The 19,551-nt window shown below is 50.4% G+C and overlaps 7 protein-coding genes across 7 annotated transcripts; 5 read left to right on the top strand and 2 right to left on the bottom strand.

Annotated features, from left to right (window-relative positions):
- The first annotated feature begins 2,120 nt into the window (after window positions 1-2,120).
- SMAC4_02085 (uncharacterized protein) lies at window positions 2,121-3,463 on the top strand. Its single transcript, XM_003350324.2, has 3 exons — window positions 2,121-2,405; window positions 2,445-2,919; window positions 3,198-3,463. The coding sequence occupies exons 1-3, from the start codon at window positions 2,148-2,150 to the stop codon at window positions 3,299-3,301; spliced, it is 837 nt and encodes a 278-aa protein (XP_003350372.1). The 5' UTR covers window positions 2,121-2,147; the 3' UTR covers window positions 3,302-3,463.
- Window positions 3,464-3,636: 173 nt separating this feature from the next.
- On the top strand, window positions 3,637-5,829 carry SMAC4_02086 (uncharacterized protein). The gene is made up of 2 exons (XM_003350325.2): window positions 3,637-5,058; window positions 5,133-5,829. Exons 1-2 carry the CDS (start codon window positions 4,881-4,883, stop codon window positions 5,642-5,644), a joined length of 690 nt encoding a protein of 229 aa, XP_003350373.1. The 5' UTR covers window positions 3,637-4,880; the 3' UTR covers window positions 5,645-5,829.
- A 589-nt stretch (window positions 5,830-6,418) lies between these two features.
- SMAC4_02087 (uncharacterized protein) lies at window positions 6,419-6,802 on the top strand (the record flags this gene model as incomplete). Its single annotated transcript, XM_003350326.1, has 1 exon — window positions 6,419-6,802. The coding sequence occupies one exon, from the start codon at window positions 6,419-6,421 to the stop codon at window positions 6,800-6,802; it is 384 nt and encodes a 127-aa protein (XP_003350374.1).
- A 1,174-nt stretch (window positions 6,803-7,976) lies between these two features.
- SMAC4_02088 (uncharacterized protein) lies at window positions 7,977-9,155 on the top strand (the record flags this gene model as incomplete). The annotated part of the gene is made up of 1 exon (XM_003350327.2): window positions 7,977-9,155. One exon carries the CDS (start codon window positions 7,977-7,979, stop codon window positions 9,096-9,098), a length of 1,122 nt encoding a protein of 373 aa, XP_003350375.1. The 3' UTR covers window positions 9,099-9,155.
- Window positions 9,156-9,161: 6 nt separating this feature from the next.
- On the bottom strand, window positions 9,162-11,658 carry SMAC4_02089 (uncharacterized protein). Its single transcript, XM_003350328.2, has 2 exons — window positions 10,466-11,658; window positions 9,162-10,400 (listed from the first exon to the last, which is right to left on the bottom strand). The coding sequence occupies exons 1-2, from the start codon at window positions 11,082-11,084 to the stop codon at window positions 9,226-9,228; spliced, it is 1,794 nt and encodes a 597-aa protein (XP_003350376.1). The 5' UTR covers window positions 11,085-11,658; the 3' UTR covers window positions 9,162-9,225.
- Window positions 11,659-12,388: 730 nt separating this feature from the next.
- Window positions 12,389-14,288, top strand: SMAC4_02090 (uncharacterized protein). Its single transcript, XM_003350329.2, has 3 exons — window positions 12,389-12,660; window positions 12,723-13,546; window positions 13,601-14,288. Exons 1-3 carry the CDS (start codon window positions 12,448-12,450, stop codon window positions 14,202-14,204), a joined length of 1,641 nt encoding a protein of 546 aa, XP_003350377.1. The 5' UTR covers window positions 12,389-12,447; the 3' UTR covers window positions 14,205-14,288.
- Window positions 14,289-14,367: 79 nt separating this feature from the next.
- SMAC4_02091 (uncharacterized protein) lies at window positions 14,368-15,549 on the bottom strand (the record flags this gene model as incomplete). The annotated part of the gene is made up of 3 exons (XM_003350330.1): window positions 14,368-14,651; window positions 14,719-15,429; window positions 15,519-15,549. The coding sequence occupies 3 exons, from the start codon at window positions 15,547-15,549 to the stop codon at window positions 14,368-14,370; spliced, it is 1,026 nt and encodes a 341-aa protein (XP_003350378.1).
- Between the last annotated feature and the right edge of the window lie 4,002 nt (window positions 15,550-19,551).

Genomic DNA, 19,551 nt, shown 5'->3' with positions numbered 1-19,551 from the left:
TGTACGCGCGCGTCCCGGTTAATAGGGACGATATACATTCGCTTATAGCTTTATCGGTTGTTTGTCTTCGGCTGTCTTTTTGTCTTCCAACATGAGACGAAGTTGGGGGACTTCAAGCATCGCCTACCGCGCACCAACGCCACGTTACCCCACGCTCTTTGCCGAGGCCACGCCACAATGTCCGCCCGCGCTCTGCCACACACCTGGATGTAACGGAACGGTGCGTGACCTCCTCTGGAAACATCAAAGGAAAGGCATTCTCGGTGGCTTTGGTGATCGGGACCGAAAACCAAGAAAGTCCGTACTACCGATTGTGCTTGGCCAAGTCGAATCGGAAGCAATTGTTGGATCATGAGCCTTTGTGACGGTGAAGTGGAGTGATGGTGTCGGAGTTGGTGACGATGCAGTCATTCCAGGTCAGTCAGTGTAAGTGTGCTGACAAGAAGTGGTTGCCGTGCATATCACTCAGCAATCATTACTGCCTCCGTATAAGCCACTCAGTGTGTCGGCCTTTGTCTCGCTTTCCACGAAAGCCGCAGACAGCCAATGCACAAGTCAGCAAGTCTCTTCCAGTTCCAGTTTGTGAATCAATTGCCGTAGGGAGAACAGCCTTGAAAATACTCATCTGTGCACGTCCCATAGTATTGTATCATGGAACAGCATCGCGACTGCAGATATGGAAAGACACTCAAGCAGTTGTTGATCTAAAGCGGACATCACGGGTGAGGGCATGCAAGTACACTCGTATGCGCAACACAGCAACCTACATTTGCAAGGTTTGACTTCCAACTCTGCCGATTCTCGTACGGAAGCAACAATTTGTGGCCTCGAACAAATGGAAGCTGCTGTGCAATGCCCGCTCCATAGTACCTATACGCCCGCATGTATATCAAGGGTTGTTGGTAATCCCTTGTGTCCGATGGCGGATTGGAAAATGGCGGAATTCAATTGGATGCCAGCAGCCTGGTTGATTGATGAACCAAGTGATTGATCAAGGAAATAGAGAAGCGAACCTGGAGCCCATTTGTCGTGAAAGGAGTGGTTGCCTCAATGGGAACTGACGGGCTGGGTCTTTCGTTTGGAGATGTTTTGCTCAATGTGATTGCCGTCCTATGTGTAGGCGGCATGACAAGCTTTGCACGGGTTTGAACCACGTTTCTCATCGGGTTTCCGATATCGCCAGCCTGCTACAACGACAGGATGGAGAGCTGTAACCGAATGGGCTTAAATGTGAGAAGAGCTGACTGCTTGTCATTGGCTTTGTTTTGTTTATACACTGTATTATATGCTCTCCACGCAGCTGGAACTTACGACGTGTGACCCTTAGTTCACTGTCCTAACCTCTAAAAATCCTTTTGGGGTGCGTTCTAGACCATTATTAGTTGCCGGGAATGCGCTCAGAAGAAGCAATTCGTGTTCAGGAGAATGGAAGGCATGGTGATAGGCTTGAGCGTTGGATGGTGCAACCGTCGTAAGTATGTGATCCCTAAAGTTTCTCTCCCAGAAGTGTAACTGCATTGTTATAGCCCAAAATCAGCGTGCCCAGAGCCTTCTCTTGTAGGGATGCAGAGCAACCCGCCTTTCCTGCCAATGACATGGGTCGAATGTCACCCTAAGCGGAAGAAATTATCAGAGAACCCAACTCGGAGGTTTGGAGATATTTTGATAGCGGCTGTTTGGTCACTCGTCGACTGTGAATTGATGTGACTAAAATAATGTTTCGTGTTATTTCACTGTCCTGACCATGATCGTTACGGTCCTAACATTCAGCGTCGTCGAGAAAATGTATCCGTTCTGGACGGGGTTTCCACTTGAAAGCGAGCGCTTTGCAGTGGCAGCTCGAAAACTTCATGAGGGCCTCACAGCCGAGCCAAATACGCCCTGGGCGGCATGCATGAGCTTCCTAACTTGAATTAGGGCCTCAGTGCCCCTGTAATCGAGGTTACTCTGGGTGGTTAGAGAGGTTAAGTTCCAAAGGACTGAAGATGCCACGCATTCCTCTCTTACCAACTCTCATCTGGCACGTCAACCTTTTCCTTCATACCATCCAAAAGTAGATATCTTGGGCCTAAGGGACGACTCCAGCTATTAGAACTCCAGCGAAAAGGAAGGCCGAGTCGCCGGCAGCTGAACCCCCGGCCTCTACCATGCCAAAAACCAAGACGCCGACGCCTGATCCCGCGTCTCCCGCTCAAAGCTCTTCCACTCCTGGATCGCCCACGGCCGCCGCTGAATTGTCCGAGCCGATTGGCATCTTTGGGGGCGAGTACTGGCTTCAACAGGAAGTACGCGACAGCGACTTGGATTCAACTCTGGGCGGTGATGCTGAGAGTTCGACTGCCTCGATTGCCTCGAGTATTCTCCACTATCGCACTATCAACGGCCGTACCTACCATAGCGATTCGGTAACGGAAAGAGAGTACTGAGGTCCCAATGACACCAAGCATCTCGAGGCTTTGGAAGTCTTTACCCATGCCCTGGACCTTATGCTGGGCGGGAAACTGACTTTTGCTCCCATTGGAGAAGACGCCAAGCATGCGGTCGATATTGGTACCGCTTCGGGGTTTTGGGCTATTGATTTTGCCGACGACCATCCCGACTGTGAGGTTATAGGGACCGACATCTCGCCTGTCCAGCCTACTTGGTGCCCGCCTAATTTTCGCTTCGAAATTGACGATGCGAACAAAGAGTGGACATTCAAGACCGATCATTTCGACTATATCCACGTCCGCTTCTTGAACGGTGCAACCTCTGACTGGGATCACCTATATGAGCAAGCCTATAGGGTTTGTAAGCCCGGTGGTTGGTTCGAACACATCGACGCTACATGTATCCTGGGCTGCGATGACGGGACTATTGCCAAGGGGTCCGCCTTGGACCAATATAGCAAGCTATTTAAGGAGGCTGGAAGGCGTCTTGGTTTGTCTCAAACAGTTGCAGATAATGATCTGCAAGAGAACGGTTTAAAGAAGGCTGGATTTGTGAATTTGACGGTCAAGGAATTCGAGATGAGTTTCCTTACAAGTGGTGCCTTATAGGGGAGCGCGACTGACTTGTATGACAGATGCCAGTTTCATCTTGGCCACAGGATCCAAAGATGAAGGAAATTGAATTGTACAGTCAGATCAGAATGGATGGAGACCTCGAGGGCATCATCCAGTTTGTGGCCGGTAATGTTATGGGGTGGTCCCAAGAAGAGATGGCTGCCTATATATCTCATCTCCGCCAGGAGATTAAGGACAAGAACATCCATGCTTACTGGAGGTGGAAGCTCGTGTACGCCCAGAAGCCACTGGAGTAAACTGCGCGCAAGGCGAACACAACAGGAGAAAGGGAAGTGGCTCAACGATTGTGAGCAGCGAAGTAGGTTGAATATGGGGTGGTGAAGAAGATGAGTGGGGTTTCAGTCCTTGAGAAACCACGTCTATCAGTAAGGGTTCAGTTGAATAAATTTCGTTTGCTGATATCTACCTCACGCCCGAACCTCGTTAAGAAAAGCCGCGTTACATGCCATCTATCAATCTGTACCGATGCCACTGACTTGTGTTCTTGGACCTCTTCGTCTTGTCTCCGAGTAGGTAGCTCTCATGGGCAAAACGGGCGCATACGCAGTAGACCTGAACTTGACGAGGCGGGGGTCCGACTCTGAAATGTTGATAAGCCGTTGTCATAAGACCAGATGGTACATTCCCTTCATCGCATGCTCGTTATCAATACTATTCCAACCGCAAGAGTGAAAAATCAGGTGATTAGCTCCGGATATCGGAGTGAGGGTCGGTCGCTTGCTGTGAGGAACGTAGTCTGGACTTTCATCTCAAGGTTGGAAACGGCTTGAGGCTCCTGGACAATCAACCGTACTCGAGGCCGAAAGTCTTGTCCGACAAAGGGATCATGACAGTTCACGGGCAGCCTTCCCGTCGAGTTCATGATATCGGTGTGTCCTCGCGGCATTGGCAGGAACAACCATGTCGGCAGCCGGTAGTAGTTGTGTAGCGGCTTGTCGAGTCCCGCTCCGAGCAAGCAAACTCGTAAATGGAGTAAGTTATTCAACAAGCGGAAGCAACGAACCGCAATTTGTCTCGTCCGCATTATTCCCAAAACTCGACCATGGCAACGTGCTTTGTGCTTGTCCGGGTTTCGGACCCGAACCTCAAACGGAAGACTCCAAGATAGCAAGCTGAGCTACAACTTGAGGGCTTCGACGGGTTCAAGCGGATGACTTGGGTGCAGCGCACCGTGTTTGCTTAGAGCTGTCAAACCAGAACATGTGGATGCATCTCGCCTAGGTTCCTCCATGCCTTTCGTTTTGTGCGAATACCACAATCGGTCGGCAGCGAAGTTCTCATCACCACTGCAGTAACGTAACTGGGCCGTTGGCGGTTGCCAACTTCAGTTCCTAGCTGATGGGAAGGTAGCTAAGCGGTCGAGGCTTCAACTGTCCGCCATTTCATCCAATGTTCTTTCCTCGATAGCCAACGGGCTCCATCAGTCGAGCTAGGAAGCTTACAGATCAAGGCAGGAACCCATTGCGAGATAAATGAGAACGGGATAGCCTCCATCGCCCCCTCCGTCCCATCAGCTTACCGCTCGATAACCGTCGCAGGGTAATTGTAATATGTTGAAGTCCAAGGACAAGGTCGGAGATTGTCTTCACAATCTATTCGCTGGAGGTGGAACCAACGCGGCGGGCATGGTAGATGCTCGAGTGCAATGGAAGTCTGGTACATCATCTTGGGCTATAAGAAGGAGCCATCTTCTCGCATCAGCGTTCAGTTCATCTTCAAGTCTCCAGTAGCACCTGCCAATTGAAACTTACAGTTCCCAAGTTCAACACAGCAACCTTTTCCACTCTTCCTTTCCCAACAGCTTGCCCAGCAATCATGACTTCACCGGCGGATCCTCATACCAGAGCCTGGTCCCACATCAACGGATCATCTCAAGACGTACTTGACCGATATGCCATCACGGAGCTCTGCAAGGGCTGGCCTGTGTACCGCGACGCGTCCGAGTGGAGGAACTACCGCTCTCTTTTCACAGATGATGCCTGTGTGTGGACAAGTACGTACCTTCCCTGCGCATAAGATTAAATGTAGCCAGCAGGTCAACCATATGCTGACATATCAAACTCTCAGCCTGGAGCGGCGCCCTGCCTGTTGACAAATTCATCGAAGTGTCCAAGGAGGGCAAGAAGAACGGCGTCTTCATCATGCACCGTGAATGCGGCACTCTGGCTGAACTCGGCGACAGCCGTACCCGGGCCGTTGGAAAGATGAAGGCAACCATCACCCATCGCTTCAACGAGGGCGGCGTGGCATACGATGTCGACTGCGACTGCCGCTTTATCTTCTTTTGTGAGAAGCAGGCGGCTACCCAAGAGTGGAAGGCCAAGTACGTCAAGCTCTTCTACGAGAAGGACAAGGTAGTTCCAGTCGATGGCCAGACTGTACCGAAGTGGGACAAGTTCGAGCTGAGCACGTATCCGGAGGGGTACCGGCACCTTGCGATGGCGCAGGCCAAGCTGGGATACAAAATCGACATGAACCTTCCTACGCCGCACGACAAGGGATTGTGGAAGCGGATGTATGGGGAGATCGAGAACTGGTTGGAAGGCAGAGAGGTTGATCTTCATTGGGCCTTGAACTAATTCAAGCTGGAAAAGTTGAATTCCTCATGGTATTGGCAGGCAATTGATGCTGTGGTTTGAGTGGCTTGACCGAGTTGTTTGGTTCGTGGCTTTTTGCCAGTTGAGGTTCATATAGAGGTCGCTCAACAATAATAAAAGCATTGTCTTTCTTTCCACCTGCATAGTCTCGTGATCAGGCTTCCTTGGGCGGGGAGATGTAGGGCTTGCGTACACTCGACTTTGAATCTATGCTGGAAAGGGGGTTTGCTGTGAATTTCAACGTCTTCTTCTGCCTCCCTAGGGACATGAAGACGTATAAATGGTGACCATGACACACAGAGGATTGCTCATTCCAGGATCGGTAAGGATCGAGACTGCAGATTGCGGCAAGCCTGTGCGTATGACACGGCTCGTGTCCTGATCGGAGGTGTGGAGTAAGCCGGGAGGGAGCCGGGTTGGAGGTCGGAGGTCGGGTGCCGGAAAATAATGAAGCTGTCTATCTAATCGCCGATACTCCACCTTCTTCTACCCCGCCAATGACAGTCAGCGCTGACGGTCACGGTCGCGTCCAGCGATTCTAGTGATGGTAGTCCCCTAACAAAGTTGAAAGCCGACGCCTGCCACCAACTCTCGCCGCAACTTTGTGATTTACGACGGTCGACATATCCAAGGTATGTGTAATCATCCATCGTCGCCGGAACTACCTCCTACATTTGTTGACCGTGAAAGCTTTAGGTTACAGCGTCTACTTACCGATCGATTCTCCCTCGACCGAACACACAAAACATCGTCACAATGTCAGACGGCGTCAAGCACATCAACTCGGCCCAGGAGTTTGCGACTCTCCTCAACACGACCCAGTACGTCGTCGCTGACTTCTACGCCGACTGGTGCGGGCCTTGCAAGGCCATTGCGCCCATGTATGCCCAGTTCGCGAAGACCTTCTCCATTCCCAACTTCCTCGCCTTTGCCAAGATCAACGTCGACAGCGTCCAGCAGGTCGCCCAGCACTACCGTGTCTCCGCCATGCCCACCTTCCTCTTCTTCAAGGACGGCAAGCAGGTCGCCGTTAACGGTTCCATCATGATCCAGGGCGCCGATGCCAACAGCTTGAGGGCCGCTGCCGAGAAGATGGGCCGTCTGGCCAAGGAGAAGGCTGCTGCCACCGGCTCGTCGTGAGGTTCGGAAAGGGGAAGAAAACAAAATAAGAGTGACCAAAAAGCATACAAAGATACCCAGTTTGTTGATCAAGTGTACGTTCAGCATGGACATTGCGTCCCGACTTTTCGGCGGGCTTCGAGATCATCAGGCGTTGCTCAGTGAACTGCATGGAAAACTGTCAGCTGTCAGGGTCAGGTTATGATGTCATGGGGCCTCCGGGCGTCAACCGACCGTTTTCGGGGACGATCTGATAAATCCCTACTTCCTAGATGATCACACCCTCCAGTTGAAATATCTGCCAGATATATAGTCACATCCATCCTTGACTCATCAGCCCTAGCAGTCGGACATTCTGTAAGACCCTTTCTTGGCGTTTCCCTATATCAACATAACATTCCATCGTGACCCCTATGTGCCACACCACCACATTATTCAAAAAACACAATGTCGACATCACGTAACCGCGAGAAACCTACTAAGCACAGGTCTCGCGACACCGCCTCTGAGAGCTCTCCTGGAAGCTCATCAGACCGAAACGTCTCTAATGTTAACCAGCAATATCGGCAACAAGAGCTGCAGCAACTGCAACAACTGCAACAATCAGTCCAAGGAACAACAACAAATGGCAGTCGCAGTGGTGCTCCCGCCATCAGACTCGATATGAATTTGGATGTCGACGTGCAACTAAAAGCAAAAATCAAAGGAGATATTACACTTTCCATATTGTGAGTCAAGATCGCATCTTCCCTCAGGTGTAGATACCACAAGCTAACCGAGTTCTGGATTGTAGGGGAGGAAACCAGAAATGAATTCAAAATTGCCCTCAAAGACAATGCTTTGATCTTCTAACCTTCATATAGTCATGTTTCTAGTCTTAAATAGATGTTTCTCTTGCATTTCAGCATCAAGTGTTGTCATCACAGTCAACTACCAGGTGATACATCCATCAGCAACACGTGCGGCACCGCAAGCCCGTGAGCAGGCAGCTAACAACTATCACGTTCATCCCACCACTTCTGACAAGAGGCCTCTTGCTCGAGGACCAGTCTATTTCTTACAAGATGTAGAGGCAGACTGAATTGCGACCTCATTTGCCCCTTTGGAAATATCCGCTCCTTTTCAATTATTTCGAGACTGTATCCAATAAGATAACACTCGATCATTACTGTTTCGCTTCAACATCACCTCCAACATGCCAGGCACTCGCTCGCAAAGGTCCAGGGGTAAACCGTCGTTCCTCAAGCGGTCATCAACAAAAGGCAGCAGCAAAAATGAGACTCCGGAAATCATCCAACAAATTGCCCGCGCTGCTTTGGTCTACTCTCTCAAGCGTCTGACCAGACAAGACTCGACCGAGAAAGGCAGCACATCACGGCAACAACCTCGGTCAAGATCGGCACACAAAGACAAACAGCCCAACGAGCGAGACCGTGGCACAGCAGTCAGAGCACGAGACAGCAGCAGAGCTAGTCACCGCAGCGACCGAGACCGAGACCGCGATGGTACCCGTGATGGCAACGACCTCCACGACGTAATGGGTCAACTAGCCGTTGGCATCCTCGGCTTTGGCATCCGTCACTTTCTCCATCAACGCAAGAAGAAGGAGAAGGAGGAGAAGGAGGAGAAGAACAAGATCAAACCTCCCTTGTACTCAACCACCGCGACCCAAGGACCACGGCCTTCGGGAGAATACCCATACACCAGCTACGCCGACTATCTGGCTGCTACCAGCAACAACAACACTGGAACTGGAATCGGAGCCGGCACCAGATCCAGATCACTTCCCATTGATGGCCCCGGGACAGAAGCAACAAGCCTAGCAGCAACGCTCGACTCACTCAAGAAGGAACTGCGGACTACTTCAGAAGCCTTGGCTGAACTCACCTCGAAACCACCGTCGCATAAAAATTGCGAGGTGCACGAAGCGTTGGCGAAGAGGGCAGAGGGAATCAGGGCTTCGATAGATAATTTGGAGATGGCAGTCAATAATGTCAGGAACTTGCATCCTGAGATTGATGATGACCGTGGTGCATATGGAGGGGTTGGCAAGGTGGGTAGAAAGGAAGAGAAAGGAAAGGGGAAGGAAGGTGAGGTTGGGAAGGAACGAAGTGATGATGATGGGTGGGGTGAAAGAGAGGGAAGGAGGAGAGACCGGGAACGAGAAAGGGTGCGTAGGCATAGGGATGATGGAAGGTGGTCTAGTAGGGATGGGGAGAGGAAGCCGAGGAGATCGGTTGAGTTTGAGGATGATTTGGATCGATATGGATATTCAAGGGCAAGTGGAAGAGGGGAGTACAGGCGCCGGAGGAAATAATATAGGGTGATGGCTTGATATGGTCATGTCCTTGAGTTGCACCCACTTCTTTCATTTCCCTCGTTCACCTGGCTTTTATTTTGATGGAAACTTTATTTGTCAGAGGTCCTTACCGATATATACCCAGCTATACAATCAAGCAACTATTCCCAGTCGCCTTCAACCTCTGCAACCAGTTGATGCCATCGTCACCCTGCTGCGCCGCCAAATCCTTCGACCTCCAAATCTCCTGCAACATCTCCGTCGCCGTGTGCACATATCCCCACGGATAGGTCCAAGGATTCTTGGTCCAAACCGCCACCAACCGCTCCAGGCACCAAGCCCGCTCATTCAAATCGTTCGTCTCCGCGCCAACAATAAAAGTCGGCCACACCGTTCCTTTCAAGTGGACGTGATCTTCTGGGATGCAGGACAAGTGTCCAAGAATCTCTTGCACTAGATCCTTCGGCTCTAGCAGAGGCAACTCAAGCAATCCGGCCTCAGGAACCGACAACAAGACAAATAAGCAGGCTGCCGCGCGGTGTGCTGACGCCACGCTTACCCGCGCTTCCAAGTCGTCATCTGGCGGCAGGCCGTTGATGTTGTACACCCATGTCTGCACGTCAAAATTACGTGCCTTGTGAAGCAACACCGCCGCGGTAGCAATCCTCTCCACCCCTCCATCTGTTTCCAATGTCGTGGAGCTGCCGCTGCATAGTTGGCTAGCAGACAGAATCATCTGAAGGATAGCCGGCGGTGCGCAATGGTAGCTGTATGCCTCGGCATTCTGCAAAATGTACGGCAACACGACCCCGTCATCGAGCGTATTATCAGACGACGAGGTGTTGCCGCTGATGGTTGAGCCGTAGATGCGATAGGTAAGACAGTCGGCGGCAATGGCGTTGACCAAGGGGGCGATGGCCCCGTCGAGGTGTGCCCTGGTGAGGTATAGCGATGAGATCAGACGCCGGGCGGCTTCAACATGGGCTTTCCAGCCTCCTCGGCCGGAGTCGATGAGATCGAGGTTGACGAGGAAGACGATGGCGGAGAGGATCATCGCCTTGTCGGTGACGGTGTCCTCACTGATGGCAGCGCGAAGAAGGTGGAGTGCCCGGGACTTGAGCATCAAAGCATCGACTAGGGCGGTCTCCGACGGCAAACTTTGACCCTGATACTTGTGAAGCGTGGAAAGATGCATGGCTGCTGTTGCTAGGACGACTGACTGAAGGTAGTTAAACTTGCGAACCAAAGGGATGATGGCCCGAAAGGGATTCCGTTCCTTCTGGTCAATCGAGACTAGGTCTCGACAAACAATCGTGGCGACTAGAATGCGTTAGTGTCTGAATATGTATATGGAGGTGCATATCACGAGTAAGGTAAAAACTTACAATGATGCATGTACCATTTTTCCTTGGATGAGAGGCCATTGAGTATAGGGTCTGTTAATGGAATTTTGATGAAGTTGATGGGTCTTTTGATCATTTGTGAGCTTGTCTCGTGGTTATCATTTGGTGTTTGTGGTGGAAGGTCGGCATAGTTATCAATTGGTGTCTCCACAGTCAAGTTGTCGATGGTTTCGGCTTCAGTTAGAGTTGGAGATGCGATGCTGGCGGTTGTGGTATTACTAATACTGCTATGGGGTGAATAGTTACTAGTGACATCGGTAATGATTCGGGGAGGGTTGCTCGGTCTTGAAGCTTGAGTTGTCGTGGGTGACTTGACGGTTCGTGATGTGTTGGTGTTGGTCTTGTTAGTAGTCCTAGTGGTTGTGGTAGAGGTGGGTGAATTACAGGCAGCCCAGCGCAGGACGATGCCGTAGCCAAGACATTCCTCGCCGTTGATGGAGCATTTGAGACAGGAAGGCAGCGATTTGTCACAGCGAAGGCGTTTCCGATGACAGTTGTAGCATGCCTTTGTCTTGGAAGCCCTTTGCTGGTGAGGCTTCTTTGGTGGTGTCTTCTTAGCGTGGCCCTTTTGCAGGGCGAGGGTGGTTGTTGCTGTCACCATGATTGCTGTCTTGGGAAGGTTGTTTGCGTGCCTTGCGTCAAGAGTGCCTTCCAGGTTGTAAGAAGCTGTAGAGACAAAGATGGGACTGCACGGACAGGCACTTGGCTTCTTCTCGGCGCACGAGATCACCGCCCGGGTCAGGATCAGGGACTGGAGGATAGCTTTATTATTCGTGCAGCAAGTAGCCGCGGCCGAAGAGGCAGATAGGATGACTGAAGCCGGTATGGTAATGGGTAGATGGCCATGGGTGGTGATAGTGTACACGTCGTGTAGTAGCGTCTTGGTGGTTGTGATATCGGAGACGGGATGCTAGCTGGGAGAGGTTCCAGGCCCTCAGTGAGACTGTGAGAGAGGTGCTAAGTGGAATCCTTCAGAGTCATGGCAGTTACGTACTTAGGCTGTGTACAGTTATCAATCGGGGGGCGGATGGGCTTCAGCCTTCCCGACCGGTTCCAATGTTTTCCCTGCCAGTGTCCGATTTGGAGTCCGGTAGAGGCAGCTGCTGTCCGGGCCATGACGGGGGCCTCGGGACCGCGGGCTCCTGAAGACTTGCTCCACCTTCCGTTGGCCGCCCTTGGGTTTATAAGACGCTAAACCCAATTCGGAAGGGGAATTGCAACAGGTGCATTAGCGCCATTCTAATCCGCCTGGTGCCCAGAGATTCTCGAGCTCGTCACCGATTTCTTCACTTTGACGCTGACCACTCTGGCGAATATGGCGAATCTTATCAAGCCACCGCCTTGCGACCGGCTAACAACGACAATCCGCCGACTTTTCTTCAACCTTCTGCCACCCTCGTCGTCATGGACTTCCATGACAAATGGAAACCACCCTTTCCCGCCTGTTTCGCTTTTTTTTCTCCAGGGATCCTAGATAGCACCCTTCTCTACGCCTTCCCATCACCATGGGGAGACCAAAGAGGATGCCAAGTTGTACTTGCTGCAGTGTTAATCCACCTGGCTGGTGATTGTGGAACCTTTTGTTTTTGACTATTTTCTAGAACAATGATGACTGCGACAAGCGGTAGCAGATGTCGTCTTGCATGCATTCCTCCCGGGCTTTGGAAAGTATCCGGCTAACACTTGGACTGGGGCACCTGGGCCCTATGACCCCCAAATTTTGCAGCCAAGTGGAGACGCTCCTCCTCAGCGGTCTGTTAGCGGAAGACAAGTTTTGCTCTCCATCGCCACCTCCAGGAGTGACTTTGTTTCCCTGCACCTCCATGTGTACGTTAGCACAGTTTTATCATATAGAAAAAGAAGGTCAACGCCCATCCTTTGTCATGTTCTCGTCGCTGTTCATCTACATTACTGTTACCATTCTCGACAGTGTCACGCCCTGAAGCCGTGGACTCTGCTGCACGATGGGCCAGCAAACACCAGACCAACAACAGCAACAGCAACATCCAGAGTTGTCCAAGAGTGAAAACCCTTCCCAAGCACAGCAAGACGTCCAAGATGACGCCATCACCGAGTTCGATCTCGACCGCCTGGGTCGCCAACGGCCCGCTGTCTTTTCCAGCACCTTTGAAGAGTTCATGTTCTGCGGCTCTATCCTTATTTCTATGCTCATGAGTGTAAGTTTGTTTGCCACCTCGGCTCGTCACCACACTAAACTGACACTTTCCACATTGTCTAGGAATACTTTGTTTCTGGCTTCAATATCATTTTGCCTGGTCTCGCCGAGGCGCTAGATATTCCCAAGGATTCCCAAACATGGCCGTCCAGCGTCTTCTCTCTTATTACCGGCTCCTTTCTCCTGCCATTCGGCCGCCTTGCCGATATGTATGGAGCCTTCTTCATCTTCACCGGTGGCCTGCTCTGGATGTGCATCTGGTGCTTGATCGGTGGCTTCAGTCAGAACTATCAGATGCTCATTGTCACGAGAGCTCTTGCCGGTCTGGGACCCGCGGCATTCCTGCCTACTGGTCTGATGCTGCTGGGTAAGACCTATCGTCCCGGCCCGAGGAAGAATATCGTCTTCAGTCTCTACAGTGCATTTGCTCCACTCGGCTTCTTCATCGGAATCATCCTGGGTGGTGTCACTGGCGAGTATCTGTCGTGGCGTTGGTGGTTCTATATTGGAACCATCATCCTGTTTGTCACTGGTCTTATGGCTTACTTCACCATCCCCAATGACAGACATCAGGCTATTGCTGCCCGTGGTGGTGCCAAGATGGACTACTTGGGTTTGTTCACCATCGTCCCGGCTATCATCCTCATCACCTTTGCCATTACCACCGGTGGCTCGGCTCCCAATGGTTGGCGCACCCCTTACATTCCCATAACGTTTGTTATCGGAATGCTCTTCCTCGGCGCTGCCATATATATCGAGGGCTGGGTTGCTAAGCAGCCTCTGCTGCCAAGAGATCTCTTTGCCGCAAAGTACATGAAGAGGTTCACGCTTGCTCTTTTCTTCGCCTACGGAGTGTTTGGCATTTTCTTGTTTTATGCCAGTTTACAGTAAGTCCCCCTTTGCCATGAACTGAAATGTACATGAGCTGACCCGCTCCCTAGTATCGAAGCGTTTATGGGTGCCTCCACTCTCCAAACGGCGACATGGTTTGCTCCCATGGCTGGCGGCGGTATCGTCCTAGCCACGATCGGCGGCTTCACCCTCCATAAGCTTCCAGGTAGGGTGCTACTGATAATATCCGGATGCGGTTGTCTTGCCAGCGTCCTTCTCTTTGCTCTTATCCCTGACCATGGCAACTATTGGGCCTTTGTGTTCCCCGCCATGCTTGGAGCCACCATTGGTGTTGATATTACATATCTTGTGTCCAACGTCTTTATTACTACCAACGTACCTTCGCACATGCAGGGTACTGCTGGTGCTCTCATCAACAGTCTCCTCTTCATCGGCATCAGCTTTTTCCTGGGTCTCGCCGATCTGGCCGTTGCTGAAAGTGAGGGCGTGTTTGACGGCGAGAACCACAGGGTGGCCTTTTGGTTTGCAGTGGCCTGTGCCGCTTGCTCTCTGCTTCTCTACTGCCTCGTTGATCCTGGCAAGGCCGAAAGCGAACTTACCCTGGAGGAACGGATGGAAGCCGGAATTGGGCCCAAGAAGGAGCCGGCTGCATCCGGCTTGGAGTCGGCAAACCCTGCACGGGAGTCCGAATAATTGTTTTTCTTCTTTTGCATAGCTTTGGAGTTCATGTTGGTTTTGGAAGGTATAGAACATCCGTCAATGGATAGACTTTTGTCTTCAGTATATGATTGATGACAGCACACCATAATATGTATCATTATATGCTAAAGATTGATTGCCCTTGCAGTTCAAACGCTCAAAGCTCGTCCTTGAATCTTCCCTCCAGTATCTCCTGTCTCGCTTTTTGTCGCTCTTCTCTTTGGATCCTCCTTTCATTTCTTCTGATGGTTCGGTGCATCCTTTCCCACATCAATCGCGTGTGTTTTCCCTCTTCTGTCTCGGTGACAGCCATTGCCTCGATCTTGAATGTTATGTCTCGTTTGCCGAGATCCCTCTTGGGCTTTGTGTGGTCCATAACCCAAGCCAGAACCGAGTGGTCAATGGCTTGGGGCTTGTACTTGGCGAGATTGCTTAGTTCGCCTACAGCTCTGGAGTTAGCACGATTACGAAGTTTCGCATCTCCTTGGTTGAAACACAGGGCACTCACGCTCGCATTTGCTGCCTTTTGAAACCCAGAGAGGCAGTATTTCGTATATCGCACCAGCTGGAAACACCACGATCTTGTTCTTAGCGGGAATCGGCGGAGCCTTATGAGTATCCGCTGCCTCTCCCGTCGGGGCAAGCTCCACGGTTCCAGTCACTTGATCAGTCTCATTCCCCTGTTTCCTGAATACAGCAAACATCCACTTCCTATCATTCGTTTCGCTGGTATCTCGCTGCTGGTCCTCTATCCACTCTACCACCGGCCTCGGCACATCAGCATACTCCATTACCACAATTTCACGGTCGTGTCCCTTGTGGTCAACCCCATCCCAGCTGCCCATGTAAGACCGACGACCAAGGAAGTCCTCAATCGCATCATGCCACGGAGACAATCCCCCCGGTGGTTCTGCTGGGAGATCGCTGAGTTTGTACATCTTGGCATGAAAGGTGCCCTCGGCTCGACAGTTGACGTGAAACCCACCCGGGTCGGTGCCGTCGTCGGGAAATGGGCGAGACCATTTGAAGGTGTCTACTACGCCGTATTCGTATATATCCCAGTTTATGGCTGCGAGCGCGGCAGGCGGGATGATGAGGGCTACAAAAATCCGGCTGGCCTTCATCTCGGTGAAGAAAATCTTCTCAAAGATGGAGAAGGTGACGTGATTAGAAAGGCTAGTCTTTCGATGCAGCTTGCGAAGAGGAGCAATGTCAGCACCTATGGGAGGTTGAGGGTTTATGATATACGTTTCAACATTAGCAACGTAACCAAAAGCCGAAGGTCTCGGAGTCATTGCGTAAACCTACAATGACACCGTCGAGCCGCTGGTGATGACATCTTGGTCTCCCGATTATAGCCTAATTGCCGGAAGTTGCGCTCTATCCCAGACAAGTATTCGGCACATCGTGGTCAATATCGGATATATTGGCTTGCTGGAGCTTCTACGTGTCCTCTCCTCACTCTCATATCCCGTTTCTATATTGTCTGGGTAGTCGCAATGCTGTTGTGGAGAACTAAGTGTTTTGCACAAGTCAAATAACCAACGAAACCCATGTTTCCCTATGATGTATGGACTTTTCGTACTTTGTTCAGCCTCACATTTGCCAGAACCTTCCATTGAAACGGAAACTCAGCAGATGATCACCTAGCAGCTTAACAGTATGCTGATATATCAGAGTCCGTGTTGAAAGGTACATATCAGCGAGACGGCCGAGCCTGAAACCTAACAAATCCACGGGTCACGGCGCGGCTCGCATCCACTCACCGTCGCAGAGATTTTGTATACCAGCTGCAATCTCCAGTGATACATGGTTGATTTGAACAAACGATTATGTTGCCCATTCTCCACATTCCGCGCAAACTGCGTAGACATTGTTGCGATACTAGGAAGGTACAGCAAACACATATCTCCTTTAAAGGCAGGAGCACTCGGTATTTACTTTTTCAGTTCCACCTGAACACCCCACGCTTATGCTTCCTCGCGTCTCTTCGTACCTTCCTCTTCTTGTGCATGACGACTTCTTGGATAAAAGGTTCAACTCATGTTAGGGGTCTGGCAACGGCTCCAATGCCCTTGTTATTTTCTTTCCTCGGCCTAGTGAAAGAGATGTTGCTATTGTGTGAAAAGTTTTTAATGCTTAGAGAGGTCTATTCCAAGCTACAGAAGTACGGACGAGCGATTGCAGGAGACCGAGATAGAAACATGAGGGTTGGTAAACAACTCTTGGGCGGTAGTAACACCTGCTTCAGGCCCGTCAAGGATTTGCATAAAATCATATAATCTCGTATAGCGCTGTCTTCGCTAATAGATGCATCATCACCGCTGACAAGGACGAATACGCTGATTTCTTCCGCGTCCTCAGCGGTGCAGGTCCAGAGCAAACCGGTATCATCACCAATTTTCATATATCTGCCATCAAATTTAACCGTCTCTGGGGTAGCGTGATGCTCTATCCAAAGCAGGTTCTAGCCAGGTGTCATGAAAGCCTCAGTGGACCTTCAATACCACAGAGTGTACAAAGGTCCGGACAACGACCTTCTAGTTATGTCTATCTATCATCCAAACTTCAAGGATGTTGTCGTCGGATCAGTCAATGCGCAGATGGCCGACGTGAAGATTGCGTCTGCCTACGAGAAGTCGCTTGCCCTGCTAGTGGTAACTTTCTTCCAGAGAAGCACATTGGCTACTGTGAGATCTGAGATGGCGATTTCTTATGCATGATTGCTAGTGAGTTCCTCTTTTCGACCACAGAGCCCAGGACAACTGAGGCCGCGTCCGATTCTGACTATTATGCGAGTTGCACTCTCACCTGCATCTAGTACCGCATGGCTTACGATTTGCTTCAAAAATGATGCCATTACTCAGTGCGCTTACCAACCGTTGCCGACCCTGTTGGCGGAGCATTCCCAAGCAGCAAGAGGAAACATAATGCGGGTTGAGCGGCACACCCATGACAGCATCATGTTCGCGGCAACAGCCATGGTCAAAACTCCTGAGCAAGAGGCATTGATTTACCCAAAGATAAAGAGACGGGTTGACAGCTGACCGACTATTGCTGCCACAATCGACGACGGCCTTCATAGCTAGATTTACCTAATCTACGCCGTAAAGTGTCAGAATTTTCCCGTAGCTATGGCGGAGGTAACATTAGCGAGGTAAGGAAGGCGTTTTGCAGACTTTGTGCGCAGGAGATTTTGAAATTAGGAACGTAATGTACCAGAAGTGGCTCCTTTCCGTCACCGTCCTATATACACGCTTGATACAAGTGACTAGTACGCTGCATCTAACTGCGAGTGTTCCCATTATGAAGAAGAGTGTAGGGGGGTATGTATGAATAAATGAATGAATTTTTCGACTACGTTCTACCAATACTAGATAATAAGTCGTGCCCGCGACGGCGGCTGGGCATAGGTACATAAGTGCGGGAAAAAAAAGCTTCTTAGGTCAGGCCCTCGCGTGGCCGTGGGCTGGAAAAACCCTAATCCTTTCTGTGTGTTTCCACTTTTATTCCAGGCCTCCTGACCCCGGGAGACCAAGCACCTCTGCGAATGGCAGTGGCTCGTCGTCCGGGTCGGGGGTTTCCGCTCTCGCCACTCTTATTCCCTGGTAATACCTGGACGTGTGTGTATCCCTCGTCCTTGAGGGCTTGAATCCTTGGGAGAAATGTTGCGTAGCTTGTGCCGAAGGCCTTCGGCGTGTCTTCTGCCACGCTTCTGCCACGTTCGGCCGGACCCTGGTAATTTGTATATAAGAAGTAGCTACAACCCAAAGTAAGATCCATAAATACCCTGGCTACTATACAATCGACGGCGATAACCGAGAAATAAGAACGGCAATATACATGGCTAAGATACACAATTTTCTAATGCTACTTAGCCTACAAATATACACTACTACAACATCGGCAAACGGCGCCAATATCACGTATGTATACTAGCACCCACAAGATAAAGAAGCGGAGTCGGCCAAAAATCACCTATCGACACTCCAAATACAATACGCCCTCATAGTAGGAAACTTCAACGCACACCACTCATCATACGACTCCCAATTCCGGAATTCGGGAAGAAGTGACGAAATCGAAGAACTTATAGCATTATAGGGCCTCAACCTCCTCAATACACTAAGCATCCCCACCCACAGACAGACGAACGGCTACTCTACCTTAGAGTTCGTATTTGGTACAGAGAGGGCATATATGAGAGTAAGCGTATGGGTTTCGGACTACCGTAAGTTTATTATCACGATTCAGGCCAATACAACCCTCCCACCTTAAAAGAAATATATTCTCCCGCCTATATATATGGATGAAGCGTAATAAGCACTAATACGAAGACTGCTTGGACTCGTGGGCACAAGAAGTGTGTTGATTGTGTTAAGCTCAGGAGACAAGAAAGGAAAAGAAATGTGGAGGGCTAAATACAATGGTGGTGTGAGCTCATGGACCCACATAACAAGGCTAGTGAATGGCAGAGGTGGGACAGACTGCACCACAACAAGACTTCCGAAGATTACCTAAACCCCACAAGCCCTAGAAAGCTTCGAAGAATTTATATAGTCCTTTATAGATACATTCGAAGGTGCAATTAAAGAATACTCCATTACGCTCCGAAGGAAACTAAAGAGTATACTATAGTAGAATAAATACTCAGCAAAAGCAAGAGACGGGAACCTAATGATCTACCGCAAAGCTTGTGAAGAATTCGACCTAATTTCTACCGCGAAAGAATCAAGCAATATACTATGACAGAGAAAAAAACCCTTAAACAATAAACCTACTTTAATTAATGCCGACCGGCCACTCGGCGGAGAATTTCAGTGCCACAAGTAAGACCCCTCCTCCTCCACCCCTGAACCCTGAAGATAGGATGAAAGAAAAATCACCCGGCGCATACTCGAGGCAACCGAAGCGTAGGGTGGGAGGGGGGCGGGGTCTCAGTATACCAGCCCATCAGAAGTAACAAAGTTCACTGGGGCAAAAGGAGATAACGATAAGAACGGACGACAAACATCGAAGCAACCACGGCTCCTCGGGCTCCCATGGTGAGACGGGATGAACGTTCGGATTTAGGGTTACGGTTGGAAATGGAGAAGCTGTATAACAGGCTAGGGTGCATATGCCCAGACGGCCAAACCTACAAAAGATAGGACGATGTTCTGCTTGCAAGGCAGAACTTGGAATGCACACTATATAGCCAATGTCAACCTGTGACAAGCTGAAGGTTTTCATCCAGTATTCAACAACACGGTTTTTCCCTTAGACTAAGAAAGGAAGCAGCACCGCTTACCCATTGGGTAAACTATATAAATAGTTCTAGCGTGATAAGACAAAATATATA

This window comes from Sordaria macrospora, chromosome 4 (genome assembly GCF_033870435.1).
Source record: "Sordaria macrospora chromosome 4, complete sequence".
In the NCBI taxonomy this organism is placed as follows: domain Eukaryota; kingdom Fungi; phylum Ascomycota; class Sordariomycetes; order Sordariales; family Sordariaceae; genus Sordaria; species Sordaria macrospora.
This window is presented reverse-complemented; position numbering and strand designations above follow the sequence as displayed.